The following is a 16,929-nucleotide window of genomic DNA, read 5'->3' on the forward strand; positions in this document are numbered from 1 at the left end:
GCCCCCAGGGCTCTTCAACCATCCATCTGTAGCCCAATGCAGGTTGCTGATATTATAATTCTCAATCGTGGCTCCAAAAGAAAGAAAGAAAAATTTGTTAAAACAGTAATAGTGGCTGATTTTAATGCTTGCTATTTTTGGTACTAAAAGATGCTGATTCCTCCACGAAGTCCAGGTAGAATGAGCTTTTTCCACCAGTGCTGCATGTGGGGCCCACAAGTCATGCGTATGATATCCAACCAGTCCCAGCAGGGCTGCCCTATCATGAAAGTTGGATGCCCCAAATATATCAGGCAGATCCAACCATCTGGTTACCAATTTAGTTCGGAGGGTTTTTGGATCGGTTTCGTATTTTTTTCTATGGTTTGGCACACCTAATGATTGTATGGGCCTGATCTTTTGGATTTAGTCTGCAAGACCTCAACAGTGGTAGTGATAGGTCTGAAGCCCATTGTATTAGTCACCATGTAATAGAAACTTTATTCAACATTTACATTTAATAAGCATCTTGATTATTCACAATGTACTTTTCGTTGAGTGAAGATTCAAGTCCACAAGATGCCTTCATTTATATAAGCTTTTTCAAATTTATGTTAGAAATGTTTACTGTGTTTTAGAAAATAGTGGGGTATTGTTAAGCATTTTCAAAATCAAAATTGATTTTGAGGTTTATCTATAAACTTAGGGGTGCATTTTTCATAATTATAAAATATTCTTTTTTAAATGAGATTTTCATTTAACAACTATTTGAAAAGATCCCTTATATGTTTTGAAACAGTAAAAAAGATGCAAAAGGGAGGTCGGCAAAATGGAGTTTTTGCCACCAAAGACTAAACTTCAAGTAACCGCTAGCACCGGTGGCAGCTATGTGTGAAGAGTTGTGATGCACTTTTCTCATGGGCCATTCAGTGTTGTGGTGGTTATTTGGACCATTGAACTGGGCGACTTGTAGGAAGCTTGGCTAAAGCTTGACCATTGGTCAACATCAATGCAGTTGCTCTAGTTAGAAAAGTGTCTCAAACAGTGGGCCACACCTATAAACCTAGTCATATCATTACTGTCCATTTATCTTGACTTAAAGAGTCCCAAGTGATTAGTTGATCATCCTGATTTGCTTACTATGCAATCATCGAGATGGGGCCCACCTTTTTTAACGGTCCAATATTTTGCATGTGTGGCATCTTGCCAGGAAGTAAATGGCTGTATGTGAAAGTTCATGCTGTATTTGATAAGTTCTTTGAGATGGGAATGTAGGGACATAAATCCACACAGCAATACCTTAGTTCCGAAGCTCCACCCGTGCAGATACCCACACGTGTCAATGTGGTCCAAGTATGGAACATTCGAGCAGTTTATCAAGTGTCCTCACATGGGATCTTGCTCATGGCCGTCTACTTGTTTGGTTCGTCACGAGGCTTTCACCTCATCAGTCATCATATGTTTCTTTCTATCATCAAAATCCACCTGTAAAGCTCGTAGATGTTTGCTACATAGCGCCCCCCCCCCCCCCCCCAATAGGATTCGAGTTAGTGCTGTACACGAGTCAAGCTAGCTCGAAAAGCTCGCTCGACTCGGCTCGAGTTAGCTCGGATTGACTCGGCTTGAAAGGCCGACTTGGGGGCGAGTCAAGCTTGTTTTCTAAAGTTCGAGTTGAGTTCAAGTCGAGTTCGGCCATAGTGCATTTCAACTTGACTTGACTCGAAGCTCGAGCTCAACTCGGCTCGAGTAATATATTTTAATATTATATATATATAACTAAAAAAAAAGGTTAAAACTTAAAAGTTACCTGACCGCGCTGGATTAAGTCGGGTTGGGGTTTGGGTCGGGGTGGGGGCTGGGTTAGGTCGGGGTGGGCACCAGGTTGAGTTGGATGTGGGTTTGGGTCGGGCTGGGCGCTGGATTGACATATGAACAAGCTCGACTCGACTCAACTCGAGATTGACTCGAAAGCTTTGGCAAACAAGCCAAGCTTCAATGTTGAGCTCGAGGGTGAGCTCGAACTCAAGTATAGCACGGATGAGTCAAGCTCGGCCCAGCTCGACTCGACTCGGCTCGATGTACAGCCCTAATTCGAGTCATGTTCCAATGATATTACCCATTGATATGATGTCGGCAATGGCCTACACAACTTTTATTATTTGGAATCATGTTTCTAACCATTTATATTTAGTGGGCCTCATCATACACGGTGAGGCCTTAATGGTTTGGATCATTTAAAAAGATCGTATCACGATTATTACGATATTTTCAAAATATCGAAAGATTAAACTATCACATTTTTACACTATAAATATACTTTTGTTTATTTACAAAAAATATATTTTCAAATTATAATTTTAAATGTATTTGTTAATTTACAATATATTTTTATATTTTGCTAGATTTACCGAAGATGTAGTCATAAATTTCCTTGCCGGGAAATTGCCGAGAGTGAGATTTGTCCTATGAGGGTGTACGGCAACGACAAAGTTAAGAGAAGATACAAGAGGAAACCTTTGGTACTTTGATAAAGTGTAATAAGTGATACTCAAGCACTTAAGAAATTAAGTACCTAGCATACAAGTTGTTTACACTTATTTTTAGCGACGAGACATGACCCAATAAGAAAGTGCCATGTCATGGCATTATGTGTTTAGCTTACATGAGAGGCGTAATCGTGGTAGAAAAGATCTTCGGTTGATTTCCCTTCAACCCAATAAGAAAGCGGTATATGGTGAAATTCAGTGTTTAGCTTACACGAGAGATGTACTCACGCCAGAAAAGATCTTTGGTTGATTTTCCCTTGTCGTTACGTGTTCTATTGTTAATGCAATGGCATAAACCCTTACCTATGCCCTCGAAGGGGTGAATCGTCGCATCCCATTTGGCCATGACTAAAGTGCCTATTTATGACACAACATACTAGGCACATCTATAAGAGATTCACTGAAGACGAAATTGTCTCTCATAGTCCTTCCAAAATGGGAGATCTTCCCAGAAACGTTCAAAGAGGCAACAACATTCAAGATTGTTTCAAACATCAGGAGATCTACCCCATGCTCAAGCCAACTTGGTCCCGGAACGAACCGAACCTAAGTTGGGAGAAAGAATCTTATCGGCTAATCCCAACCATTCATTGATTGAACCAGAAGGGATTGAAGAGCTAGATGAGAAGGCAAGTCTATCTGATGATAATATATCAGATAGATCTAATCCATCTAACAAAGCGGAGATAGGAAGAGACAAAGGAAGCACCTAGACACCCCCAGAGTCGAACAACGATCGAGATCAATAATTTGGGAGATCAAGATGTGATGGATCATATCCATCTATCTTTTCTAGCATTCTAAACCATCTCTGCAATGAATAGTGAAAATGCTAGAGGATGTATGATCTAGACTATCCAACAACTCTTGGTGACCATCACCAGAGACGTTGAGCGACTGGGATTGATCAGAATCTAGCCCTTGACCTAGCCATCTTAATTAGAGAAATCTTTACATATTTAGGCCCGATCTCAGGTGGACCATGGATACCCCACGACGGATCAACTATAAGAAGAAGATCTGAAAAGTCAGAGAGTCTGAATCTAATGCGAATCCTTTTTCCCAATCCAAGTTGACAGTTCTGGAGCAGTGAAAGAAATTCTTCATATCTAGAAGAGCAATGTAAGAGCAAAGGATCCAAAGCAACAAGGAAACCCTAGCAAGAGTTTCACTGCCTTGACCATCTATTAAAGGAGCGATCAAAGAAGAGCTTGAGCCCTTCCTTGCTTCTCAATATCTTGGATTCCCATCTGCATGTCGCACAATCCAACTGCTATCACCTTAAGCGGATCACTCTGAAATGATGATGCCCCCTCCTAATTTGGAGGATTGGGTATTGGGTTTGATGGCATACCTAGGAGTTCAGGTGCTAGTTGCACACGCGCTTTCCTGAGTGAAGGCAATGCATAAGGTGTTGCGGGCTCATTAACCCTAGGAGAGTTTCGGATAAGCTTTCGGCTCATATTTTCATAGTCGGATTAATTACTTAAAATAGGATCACACCGATATGTTTACTAAATCAGGAATCCCACCGGGTGTGCAAAAACTTGTTGCCTTTCAGTTTCAAAATTCAGTCACGTGTGATATGTGCAGGCATGTCATAACTAACTATGCGGCTCAATTCCAATTGAATAACTTTAACCCCAGGCATCAAGATAGGCAGATACGATAGACTTGATTGTATATGACTGAGATTTGAGAAGACCCATTGCCTATTTAGCTACTCATAAGATATTTTTTAAGATGATCAGACGATTATTAGAAGGTAGGGTTCATCCTTTGAAAATGGGTTGCATCTTGCCTTCTGTACGAAAGGACTTTCTGATACAAAAGTAGAAAAAAATATTCTTACAATCGCCCATAAGGCGTAATGCAAAGCACCTTTCTGAAAGAAGAATTATTTGTATTACAGTAGAAATCGTTCGGCATATGAGCGTAGACTTTGATTATCACTAAGGATGGATTACTGGTACTCCTAATGTAAGATTAGGCTACTGGTTAAGCTAAGGAACGTAAGAGATCAATTATGTTACGGCACATAAAAGATAATTGATATATTTGATTTGTTTAATTTGGTTGGTACGAAACACTTTGCTTCACTGAACTCCTTTGTTATTTATAAATTTTGTTTAGATAACATTTTAGATGTTTTTTCTCACGTTTAATTAGTTACAACAAACAACTGCTCCATCACCACTTCAACCTTTTAGACTCTTCTTTGACACCTATCTTGATAATCAAGTTTCTCGATCGACTACATTTTGTATTTCACCTCTCTGCTCAACCATGTTCCATCTTCGGATGACGTGTATTATCCAACCAATGCCGACTGTTATTTCCATGACACACTCTCTAGATATCTTCACAATTCTTATAGTGTTGTATAATTCTCTTGCAATAATACATGTTCTTTCTCGATTGGCTCTTCACAGACGGTGGAAATAATAATAATAATAATAATAATAAGTACAGCAGTATATGCTTCGATTTTGGGCTCCTGCCCTAAGCTGGTCAAAACGGTTGGACGAGGGAGGTGGGTAAGACGCATTACTCATAGTGGCCCCACAGAGTTCACTCATTACCCGATACGCAATTCAATTTAGTTTCGACCTTGGACGCGGATTAGGTACTGCCAGGTTGAGTAGCGAGACTCCCTAATGAAGTGATGTATGTTTTGTATCCACACCGTCCATCCATTTGGAGAGGCCATTTTAAGGCATGAACCAAATAATGAGTCAGATCCAAAGCTCGAGTGGACCCCACCACAGAAAACAGTGGAGAGAGTGACGCCTACCATTAAAAATTTTCAAGGGCCACAAAATTTTTGGATCAAGCCGATATTTGTTTTTTCTCTTCTTTAATGTCTGTGTTAACTTATGAACAGGTTGGATCTCAAACAAACATCACGGTGTACCTTATAAAGGTTTCAACGATGAAAGTCACTCTCTCCACTGTTTTCTGTGGTGAGGTCCACTACAGATTTGGATCTGCCTCATTCTTTGGATCATGCACTAAAATAGTCTCTCCAAATGGATGGACGGTGTGGATACAGAAAATATATCATGGTGGGACCCACAGAACTTGGTGACGTCACTTGAGTAGCGAGTCGACTCGCTACTTAACCTGTCAGTAGCTAATCCGCGTCCTTCGACCTTGTTTTCCCGCCCGGTAAATATACAATCGAAATCGCCTACAAATTAGGTGAGGATCTCTTCAACTGATCTGAACCGTTGGAATAAGGAATTATAGCCGTCCATTCCTCAAGCATTACGTCTGCCAAAAGATCGTGAGCAGTCCGGCTTCTTCGACGCTGTTCGGACGGGAGAGACTGTCGCTTCGAAAGTTTCCGGAAGATCTCAAAAGATCCTCACGAATCCTGATCATTCGATCTGTGGGACCCACTACTACATTCCAGCAACAAGACCGCCCGTGGCCTCCTCCGTGTTCGACGGGAGTTAACGGCGGCCGAACTATTCGAACGTCGAACCCACAGGATCAATGGATCTGGACCTCTAATTTTAGACATCCAAAAGCTTCTCTGGAGTAATCCGGACCGTCCACAAGTTTCGGAACGAAGAAATACGCGATGGGGAGAGATTCGCCATTAACGAGCTGATCATCTTCCCCGCCAAGAATCGACGATCGTGATTTCATGTAAAGCATCGGTTTCAAATCCAAAACGACCACCGTGCGGCCCACATGATCGAGAAAAGGTCGCCAGGATCTTAACTAAGATCAGATCCAAACCGTATATCTGCAACACTCCAGTCGATAGGTGCGGAAAAAAACCTGTGCCTGGTACGAAACCTTTTACAATTCGGATACCTGGAATCGTGGGAAGCAAGGAGAGAAGTTATAAATTCGGACGAGAAAAACAGGTTAGAGAGCGAGAGAGTTCTGTGGGGAGAGAGAGAGAGAGAGAGAGAGAGAGAGAGAGAGAGAGAGAGAGAGAGAGAGAGATGGGTACTGAGTTGACTCACTGAGTCGTGTACCGAATCAAGGCCAGGTTCGTGTCAATTTTGGGTCCTGCAGTGTTAGGATCCCTGGTAGAAAGGGAAGCATTCATCAGGAGGGGTTGAGCATTGAGTTCAACGCTGAGTCACACGGAATTGCAACCAAGTCACAATTGAGTCGCACTGACTTGAGGTGTGTTTGAGTTTGTTTTGCGATCCTTTCGTCTTCTGAATTTCATTGATTTTCTAACAATTTTAATCGAATTTACTAGTTACATTATTATTTACACCATGGTTCATAAGGAATTTGATGTTTGTATATCAAATTTTATTACATTTGGGAAGTTGCATCCATGACGTGTATATGAGCATTGAATTTGAATCAAAAATTGTGATCGAGTGCACTATTTTGAGTTCCCTAAAATATTTTGCACCGGTGCACAGCCCGACTTCCCTAGAAGGTGCTCTACCTCATGTTTTCTAAAACGCCGTGCATGGTGCAATGCCAAAGATCCCCTTAACAATTGTGATATGGGTTTCCCAAAATGTCTCGGTCATTGAGTTCCCTTATTGTGTATTGCGCAAATTCCTTAAAATGACTTGGTTGGTGCACTGCTTTAGGTTTCTATTAATGAATGTTTTAAAGAGTCCCTAAAGCGTCTTGGTTGGTGCATTGCCTTGAAATCTACATTTATTGTGGGCTCTTAAAATGTCTTAGTCAATGCACTGCTTTGGATGCTCTGAGATCATCCTAAAATCTTTTGATTAGTGCACTATCTTTACCTTTTCTTGAAAGTAAGTATGGACAACTAATTGACAAGTGATTATGATAAGTGATGATGACAATTGTTTAAAGTTATGATTCATGAAAAACATTACATGCATTGCATCTCTTGTACTACAATTCATGATATTACTTATTTTATTCTTTATTTTAACTTTATTTTACTAATTGTATAAATTTAGAAACCTCGAAAGTTAAATGCATATGATCCATTGAGCTATTATGCTCACCTTGCTTCGATATTATTTCAAGGCACAAAGTTTGGTCAGGGAGCAAAGTAGAGTGAAGATATAGTAGTTTTCTTTTTCGGTTGTATCCGATGAAGAAAAAGTTTGTACATTGAAAGCTCATAATAGAGCCTAGACCATTGTAATAATATGCTGAATATATTAATGTATTTTGTGAATGAATAGTTTGGTGTTATGCAATTTTGATGTAATTGTGGTTATGAACACTTAAATTATAAATCATAACTTGGAATATAGAGCCCCGTCCCAAGTACTAGATTTCAAGGCTTCGCACTACAACTCTCACTTACCAAGCATTCACACTTCATGATATATTGGGAATAGGGATGCAACTCAACCCAACCTCAAGATGAGAATAAAACCGAACCAAATTCCAACACAAGGTGCCCAACCAAAATTCCTTTTTACTCAACCTAGCTTGACCCAAATGCATGTGATTATTCCCAATATGACTCACATTTGCTCAAGACAAAACCAACCTGATTTCAAATCAAGTTACTATTTTCCAACCTAAAACCGACCCAAGGACCTTGAGAACTTGACCTAAACTCGGGTTGGGTTAATCGAGTTATGGGTGACCTGAACCCAAGTTGCAGCCTTAATTGGGAACACTCACTTCCTTGCTCCTTCTCGTGAATCTGCTCTTGTAGTAGATCACACTTTGCACATACTAAGATTTAGACTAGATGAGTTAGTGTTGATATATGATTTAGGTTTTGGTTGAGTAATATTGAGTGAGTTAGTAGCTACTTGAAAATTGTACATTTACAAGATAAAAATGTACAAAAATGAATGCAAGGAGTAAAAAAGTGAGGACCTAGTGCTTAATTTGGTATCTATAATTAGGTCTTAAGATGTGTTAAAAGTTTAAAACACATCTATGATTCATTAGAATGCACACTAACATATTGCAATTTACCAAACGTAGTAATTCAGAAAGACTGAATGTTTATTCACCTTATCAAGGATTCTAATGATATGTTTCAAATTTTAGATGGTGTAACCAATAACATTACTAAGATAAACGTAGTTCTAAAATATCCCAACTATGATAAGAACTTTGGGATAGGCAAATTTCAACCCAAATACAATTGCATCTTTTGGTTGAGCTGGTCAAAGGTACAGTTAAGTATCCCTTGCAGTTTGTCTACCAAAGTAACTCGATTATGATTTTGGCTTCTAGACATTAATCAAAATTACTTAGAGATAAGCTTTGTATTAGATGTTTTACTGCGTATAGTTCTTAACTCTTAGAAATTAAAGGCTTTGTGGCAAAAACTAGTCACTTAAGATTAATCTCATTAAGAAGAAGAAAAAATGGGAAAGGAAGTTGCAGAAACTTTTGATTTCTTGTATGATTTTCTTAATTCCTAGTCATGGAGTTCCTTCTTTAAACCAATGAAATTACATTATTTACTAAAAGGGTGAGCTGATTATATTAGACTAATGCTATTAACTCCTTATGTTATTTTCATAGTATTTGATAACAAAATAATGGGCACCCATAACAACTATAGATTAGTAAAATGTGAGGTTATAAAATGTTTCAATCTCAATACATTTTTTTACTTTATTGAAATGACATTTTCCTTGAAGTTGAATTTTAGCTACCATATGAAAGCTACGGGCAGTGAACAAATGAATCATCACCATACTTTTAGTGCATATTATAAGGTAATAACAAATATTCATATCTTAATTATTAAAGTTTTTTCGATGAATTTTTAGCATCTTCCATTCTCTTCTTTACCTAGATCTATGGTATAATTGTATTTTAAGATATTGGTGTTTTTTAGAAATAAAACTTCTATTTTCTTGAATTAATTCTCTCCCTCTCCTACATGAGCAATGTGCAATCATGATAGTTATTACTGCCATTAATTTGTGAGATTTGAAGCATTGGTTATTTTTCACCATTTTTCTTTAAAATTAATCTCTTTTTATGATTGATCTTCATATTTACATGCTTGTAACATCACTCTTAGCAATACTCTAAATGCTAAGCCTATAATTTTTAATTTTTATTTTTGCAATGTCTCGAGTAAAGTTAGATCTTATATTCCAACTGATAGCTTTTATATTGTTGTAGGTGAGGTGCTTTTCTATAAAAGATATATTGTCGATGGATGATTTTATTAACACCGATGATTCAAAGGGAAAATGGGGAAGAAGTCTTCGTAACCTCCAAGATGATATTCTAATTGAGATACTGTTAAGACTTCCTCTTAAGCCTCTTGTAAGATGTGGATGCGTATGTAAATATCTATACAATTTAATTAAGTCTCCACCTTTTATTAGCTTGCATCTAGATCGATCGAAAAATAACCTGTCTTTTATTGTCCAAGCTAATTCACGTCAGTGTAAAAGTGCATTGGAGTTGGTTTTCATGGATAATAGTTTGCTAGAGAAGGATGTGAAAATAAGAAAGATGGTAGTGATTTATCCAAGTGGTGGCAGTCTTCATATGGTAGCTTCTTGTAATGGGTTGGTTTGTTTTGAGTGTACCATCAATGGAAGTAGCCAAGTTTGTATTCTCAACCCTTTAACTCAAGACTTTATAACCCTTCCACAACCTATTCCATCTTCCATGAGACCTGATTATGGCTTTGGATTTGATGCCCTGAGTAAGGAATTTAAAGTGGTCAGAGTTTCTATTAATAGAAGTCTAAATTTTCATCAAGAATGTGAGATATTTACACTAGGCACAAGTTCATGGAGGTGGATCGGTACTTTTTCTCAGCCTCTCAATCCATTTTTTCCTATATTTGCAGACCAGGCTTTTCATTGGATGATAGCTTCAAAGAGTCCAGAATATATCATTTCCATACATACAAGTGATGAGAAATTCCAACAAATTAAGTTTCCTGAATTATCATCCTCCAAAGATGTATTTGATGATTATCGATTGGTAGAGTGGAAGGGACACCTCTCCCTTTTCAGCTTTTTCATTGATGGAAGAACAGAAATATGGATTTTAAAGGATTATAACAAGTCGATGTGGATTAAAGCATACAATGTCAATCTATTGGGCGTAAGAAGATTATCATTCTTTAATTCTATAGTTGTTCGAAACCATGAGATATTATTGGTTGGAGACAATAAGCTAGTTTCTTACAATCTGAACCTTTCGAGATTGGAGGAGGTCGACACCACTGAAATGGGTTTTCTAGAGTGGCCTCGTGTACATGCCCATGTGGATTCATGGTTTCCTCTAAACATAGTTATGAGTTAGAGAGCACATGTAAGGGGGACTAATACTAATTTATGCATGTGATTTTCTTTTTCTTTACAATTTTTCATACTGTAAAAAGAGGAGAGAAATTTCTTTCCCTTAAAATGAGATGGTTCAATTCAAATGAAATGTTATTCTTTTTTTTTTTTGGTTAAGTATTCATATACACTGTTAAAAGGCATCCATGTATTTTACTCTAGATTTGATTGGAGAGTTAAAAATATGTAAATACAAATATATACAAACATGTAATTGTTGATTACCTACAACTGGTAGCAGGCCAACATCCTTTTTCTAAATTTTCAGAACTCTTCATATTTTAAGGGTAAAACAGGTCATAAAAATGCATTGTAGGCAATCTGTCCTCTTTGAAAGATATCATGATTTTCGCCTTTGAGTATTGGTTATCATCTAATGATCCAAACTGTTGGTATGATATTATCTCACTTTGTATGATCGAAAAACAATATATATTGGATCATTTCAACCTTTTGATAATTTGACCCTTTTTTTTTCTTTAATAAGAAAACTTTGTATGACTATGGGCTTGAAATACTCAATCTACAATTTTTTATTTTTATTTTATTATTATTATTTTTTTAACATCCCCATATTAGTATCATTACATATACTAGTTTCTTGAGATATGAAAACATGTATTGATATCCCCAATATTATTGCTGATACCTGAGGGTAATATTGAAAATGGTGGATTTCTCAATGAAACTTTAAGAGATGCTAAAATACGCATATTGCATATTTAGAAATCAAATAACTGCAAAAATGATCCATACATAATAAAAAAAAAATTTAATGGGGTCTAAAAGTATGTACCACTAACTCAAGAAAACAATAGAAAAATATGGAGAAAATTGGGAAATTTTTCAATGATACTTCAAGAGATATTAAAATGCACATATTTACATATTTAAGAATTAAATAATAATAAAAAAGATGCATATTTGCATATTTAGGAATCAAATAGTAAGGTTAACTTTAATGAGGCATAAAAGCATGTATTATTGACTTACAGAAACATTGGAAAAATATTGGATCCATCCAACCATCCATCCATGCACGTACAGGCAAATATACAAATACACATGCATGATCCATTCATCTATATATGCATGCGCATGACACATCCATCCATCCAGCCATCCATTTACAATGCATACATTAATTAATTCACGCATGTATACACACACACACACACACACATACAAACATATATTTACTATATAGATACACCGGCAATACATTGACGATATTAACAAAATATTACTGATACAATTACGATACAAGTGACACTTGAAAAATATTGGTAATACAAGCGACACTTGAAATTTACATGGTCAAATATATTTGCAATATCAACATTGGCGATACTTGGATCCCTGAAATTTCTGATACTACCAGTATAGTTAATATCATCGAGTTGGAGATGCCAATATTATTGTGGATAATCCAAACAATAGGCATCCCCCATCTCCATGGAGCCCAATCAAATAAATAGTTTATGCCATTGAAAAAGGCCCCAAATCAAATGGCTAGTCTCGGGATATTTTATTGTAATAAGCAAGGATGTTACTCCAACCCATGATGTATTTGAGCAAACCTCTATGGTGAAATCTACTGGATGTATGAGAAAAACTTTGATACCTTGGCAAAGCATGATGATATATAGATAGAGGTGGGCACGAGACAACCAGATCCGGCTAACTTGACTTATCCGACTCGATCCGAACCGAATGGGTGAGTCGGTCCGAACCGAGTAAGCTTCGCCCAATCCGAACTCAAACCGAGTCAAGTTTGAGTTACCCAATAACTCGACCTGACTCGACTCGAAACTTGATCCGGTTAGACTCGACTCGATTCGAAACCCAATTCGACCCGACTCTCTAACCCTACCCCGACCCAATCCCAACCTCTCTCTCTCTCCCTCCCTCATCCTCCTCTTCCAAGCCCGGCAACCACCCACCACCATCACCCTCCTCCTCCTCCTCCTCCTCCTCCCCCCTCCCTCCCTCCTCTCTCCTCTCCACTCCCTCCCTCCCTCCCTCATCGTCCTCCTCCTCTTCCAAGTCCATCAACCACCCACCACCATCACCCTCCTCCTCCCTCTTCCAAGTCCATCAACCACCCACCACCATCACCCTCCTCCTCTCTCTCTCCTCTCAACTCCCTCCCTCCCTCATCTCTCGATCCGACCCAATGCCAACTCGACCCGATTGGGTACTTCTGACCAGATCGGACTCGATCTGGATTAGTCCAGGCTAGACCGAGCTCGGATCGAGTCAGGCATGCTGGACTTGGTATCAAGTCGGATCAAGTTCAAGTCAGGCCTATTTCAAAATTGGATCGAGTCGAGTCAGCCCTAACTCGGTCGACTTGACTCGATGCCCAGCTCTATATGCAGACACTTTAGCGTAAGAAGCAATTGAATGTCTGGCGCAGAAGTAATTCAAATTAAACTGTCCAAATAATGCATGAGATGTATCATCAACCACAATGTACACATTTAATTATCTTCCTATCAGATTAGTGGCCATTTATGGCCAGTCAGAATGAAAATATCCAATTGTTTTATTTCCACAACCGTTCACCAATCAGATCTAAGAACAGTGAAACAGAGCTTTGCTAAGCCCACAAACAACTCAGCTAATGCGCACGCCACCAGATGCCAGCATAGCATACAGGTTCAACATCCAAGCCATCTATCAGAAATGTAGCACCATGCAGATTCCCTATCCCAAGAATCAGGTGGGCCACAATCAACTGAACAAATGGGCAGTTGTGAGAAAATCAGCTGATGTTTTCTAACCTGTCAACTTATTTCAAATATTACCTACTAAATGGACCACCTTTAACTTTGGGCTGTAATTTCTAGACGATGAGGTCCACCTAATGGATGGCTTGGATATTTCACCTGCCTGCCATGCTTGCATGTGGTAGTGTACATTAGTAGACTTGTACATGCATGTAGGCTTAGCGAAGCTCTGTGAAACAAATTTATTTTAGGACAAGTCGGTAAGTTCCACATTTTTGAAATGGCTGTGTATCAAGCCTCATTCGCAGTTGGAATATCAAATAACTCACCAATGTGTATTGAGATATGGAAAAATAACATGTATGAAATGATGCACTACCATTATACTATAAAGATGAAAATTGCAGGCGTCACAAAGGTAGTATCAATTGTGAATTAATGTATGTAACATACAAAAGAACCGTATTCACCCAACAGGGTGTGTTAGGTCAGGCCATTTCCATACACGACCATTAAAAATTCAAGTAAGAGATACCAAAAAAATAAATCTGAGATGATTTGTTTAGAGAAGCTCCAGACCAAACCTGCTTAATAACCATGGCAGCGTCTTAAATACAAACCAACCCAACAAATCCAAATCTAAAATCAAAGCTGTTGATTATCCGGTGGGGTAAAACCAACCAATGGGGCTTACCTGATGCATTTGTGCCTCTAATTAGGATTTACGGCAAATGTAAAAACTAACACTGGGAACCATCCATCCTCTAATTAGGATTTTAATGTCAAACTTCCATTTTCAGGCCAGAAACTGGTTTGCTAACATCAGAATTCCTCCCAGCTTCACCATCTAAACAACATTTGCAGCCATGGATAATTGGATATTTATAAACATGATGCATTCATGCAGTAATGGCTGCTGCATCACTCCAAACCAAAAACCAGATGCCTCCAGATTGAGAAACAGCGTTTTCTGCATGCACCACGCATGCCCACACATCGCCAGAGAAACCCATGAATTCATGAAGGCCTAAATGAATACATACTAACTGTGAGGTGGTGCCTTAGAAATTCTGCGCATGCTTGCAACTTGCCTGCGCCATTCGTGGATCGGAACCTGCAAAAACATTCATATAGATATTTTCATACATCAATTCAAAGAGACAGCCATAGGAAAACAAGATAGGATGATCTGTACCGCAGGAAAACCACCATAGTCACCCGATTTTGTAATGTCCTTTGTGACACAGCTGGTAGCTGCAAGTCTGACCTGTAAGCAGGCAAGAAGCGGACCACAGACATGTCAATGCACCTTAACATCATCATTTTAAAATCACTATATCCATATAAATATGGTATAGGACCTTTTGCCAATTCAGCAGCCTAAATGGTATGTAAAAATAGAAGAATTAAATGATCCATGGCCAGGGATATGCAGTGACCTCCGGCCTCAAGTCAGTAAAGTAGGACCCATGATTTGGTGAATTCACCTCAATGGGACTATTTATTCTTGTATAGGTGTCCGGGAAGTTGGCATAGTAATCATCTAAGCATTATCCCAACGTATTGGGGTTGGCTAGACCATGGGCCCTGTGTTTACAATTCAGGGGGCATGAGGACATTGCAGATCCTCAGGCTGAGGATCATATGTACAGCAAACGAGCATTTTGAGGTTGTCTCAAGCACTGCATCAATACATGCATCCTTGAAGCATGTCTAAGACAAATAATTCTTTTTTTTTTTTTTTTTTTTTTTTTAAATTTCTAATTTCTGAAAAGTAAGAATGTTACAAGATCATCTACAGAGTATTCAATGAAGAAAGGGATAATTGGAATTTGAACTCAGCAATCGACTGATACGAATACAAAGCTTTTCACTCAGAGATTAAGACTGGATTTAGTTGTCTACCATTAACATCTCAGAGTTGCCATAGAATGTATAGGGGTGCCATATTTTGCTACCTAGTTCTGGGGATTGAAGACATACCTTTGATGCAATAGAAACATGATCTCGTACCGCTACCTTTCCTCCTAAAGTGACATAATCTCCCATCCTACAAACTGACAAGATTAGAACAACACCAAGATGATATATAATTCACAAAGCTAAACCAAATTCTGGTTATTCACCAGTTATTGAATGTTGGAGCATAGATTTGGAGTGTTCTGCTAAGTGAACAAGCACCTCTACTAGCAGCCATAGATGGGTCAACCTTGCACATGAAATGGACATCCAGGCTATGAATCTGGCAGGTCCCACCATGCAACAAATTAGCCCAAAAAATAGGTAGGTCTACCCATCAGCCTGGCACATGGGCATTGAATGTGGACTGTTGGAAATAATTTCTAAACAGTCCATTATTTTGGTATCTGAAAGGGAAAACAAGATGATTTTTATTTTATTTTTTTGAAAATTGACGATTTCATTAAACCTTAAAAAGAAACAAAGGAGCCCCAACAAGATTAGCAGTGGCAGATGACCCTCTCATCACCCAATTTCATTAAACCTTAAAAAGAAACAAAGGAGCCCCAACAAGATCAACAGTGGCAGATGACCCTCTTGTCACCCTGCAACAACAAAAAACAGCAAAAGGGAAACAAGAGTAACAACTCCAGAAACCATGGCTCCTGATTCAAAATCCAAGACAGGAATCATTAGAAAATAACTGATTCCCAATCTCTAATCAGCCAATGTAAGATAGACTGGTGAACTCCAGCAAAACTAGAGCCCCCTCCAGAACCTGAGAAACAATATCTGCTTGATGAACTCCCATGATGTCGCTTTACCTTCAAATATTCTAGCATTTCTTTATGACATTTTGCTGTACGGCTGTCTACCTTTTGCACCATTGACAAATTAGTGCTTACTTTTTGAATAGTTCCATGTCAGTACTTGCTTTTTCAAAACGTTAGTCAAATAACTGCATGCCGTCTCAGAAGCATACGTATGGTATATGTTTATAATGTTGTATGATTTTAATGTCTATAATGCCCTTAATATAACAAAGAGTGATTGGTCGAGGGTTATTCCCCTCTCTCCTCCCTTCCTCATCTCTCTCCCACTATTTCCCCCTCTCGGCCTCTTGCTCTCTTGTTCTCCATCTCGCCCTCTCATGAGTTTCAATCTCTTCATTGGCTTCTCCTAATTGCAACAGCCTCCATCTCGCCCTCTCGCTTCCTCGTCCTCTCTCACACTCGTTAACTGAATCGACATAAGGTTGTTGCAATTAGAGGATGCCGATGAATAGATGGAAACTCCACATGAGAGAGAGAGAGAGAGACCCTTGACCGATCCATCTCTCTTGCATTTTGGGCATTTTAGACATTAAAATTATATGGTATTACAAACGTATCCCATATGTATGCTTTTGAGACGGTAGACGGTTTTTTATTTTATTTTAAAGATAACTGGAACTTCATT

The 16,929-nt window shown here is 38.6% G+C and overlaps 1 protein-coding gene across 4 annotated transcripts in view; it reads right to left on the minus strand.

Annotated features, from left to right (window-relative positions):
* Positions 1-13,913: 13,913 nt before the first annotated feature.
* LOC131238825 (probable UDP-3-O-acylglucosamine N-acyltransferase 2, mitochondrial) overlaps positions 13,914-16,929 on the minus strand; it is a 28,292-nt gene continuing 25,276 nt past the window's right edge. For 2 of the 4 annotated variants that reach the window (XM_058236422.1, XM_058236428.1), the window contains exons 9-11: positions 15,496-15,562; positions 14,708-14,779; positions 13,914-14,626 (exon numbers count right to left, since the gene is read on the minus strand). In XM_058236422.1, coding sequence (XP_058092405.1) covers positions 14,555-14,626; positions 14,708-14,779; positions 15,496-15,562 — 211 coding nt within the window. In that variant the 3' untranslated portion in view covers positions 13,914-14,554. Of the gene's footprint in view, positions 14,627-14,707; positions 14,780-15,495; positions 15,563-16,929 lie in introns of those variants that run through there. The other 2 variants (XM_058236431.1, XR_009168051.1) reach the window with 2 other exon arrangements.

This window comes from Magnolia sinica, chromosome 1, assembly GCF_029962835.1.
Source record: "Magnolia sinica isolate HGM2019 chromosome 1, MsV1, whole genome shotgun sequence".
NCBI lineage: Eukaryota > Viridiplantae > Streptophyta > Magnoliopsida > Magnoliales > Magnoliaceae > Magnolia > Magnolia sinica.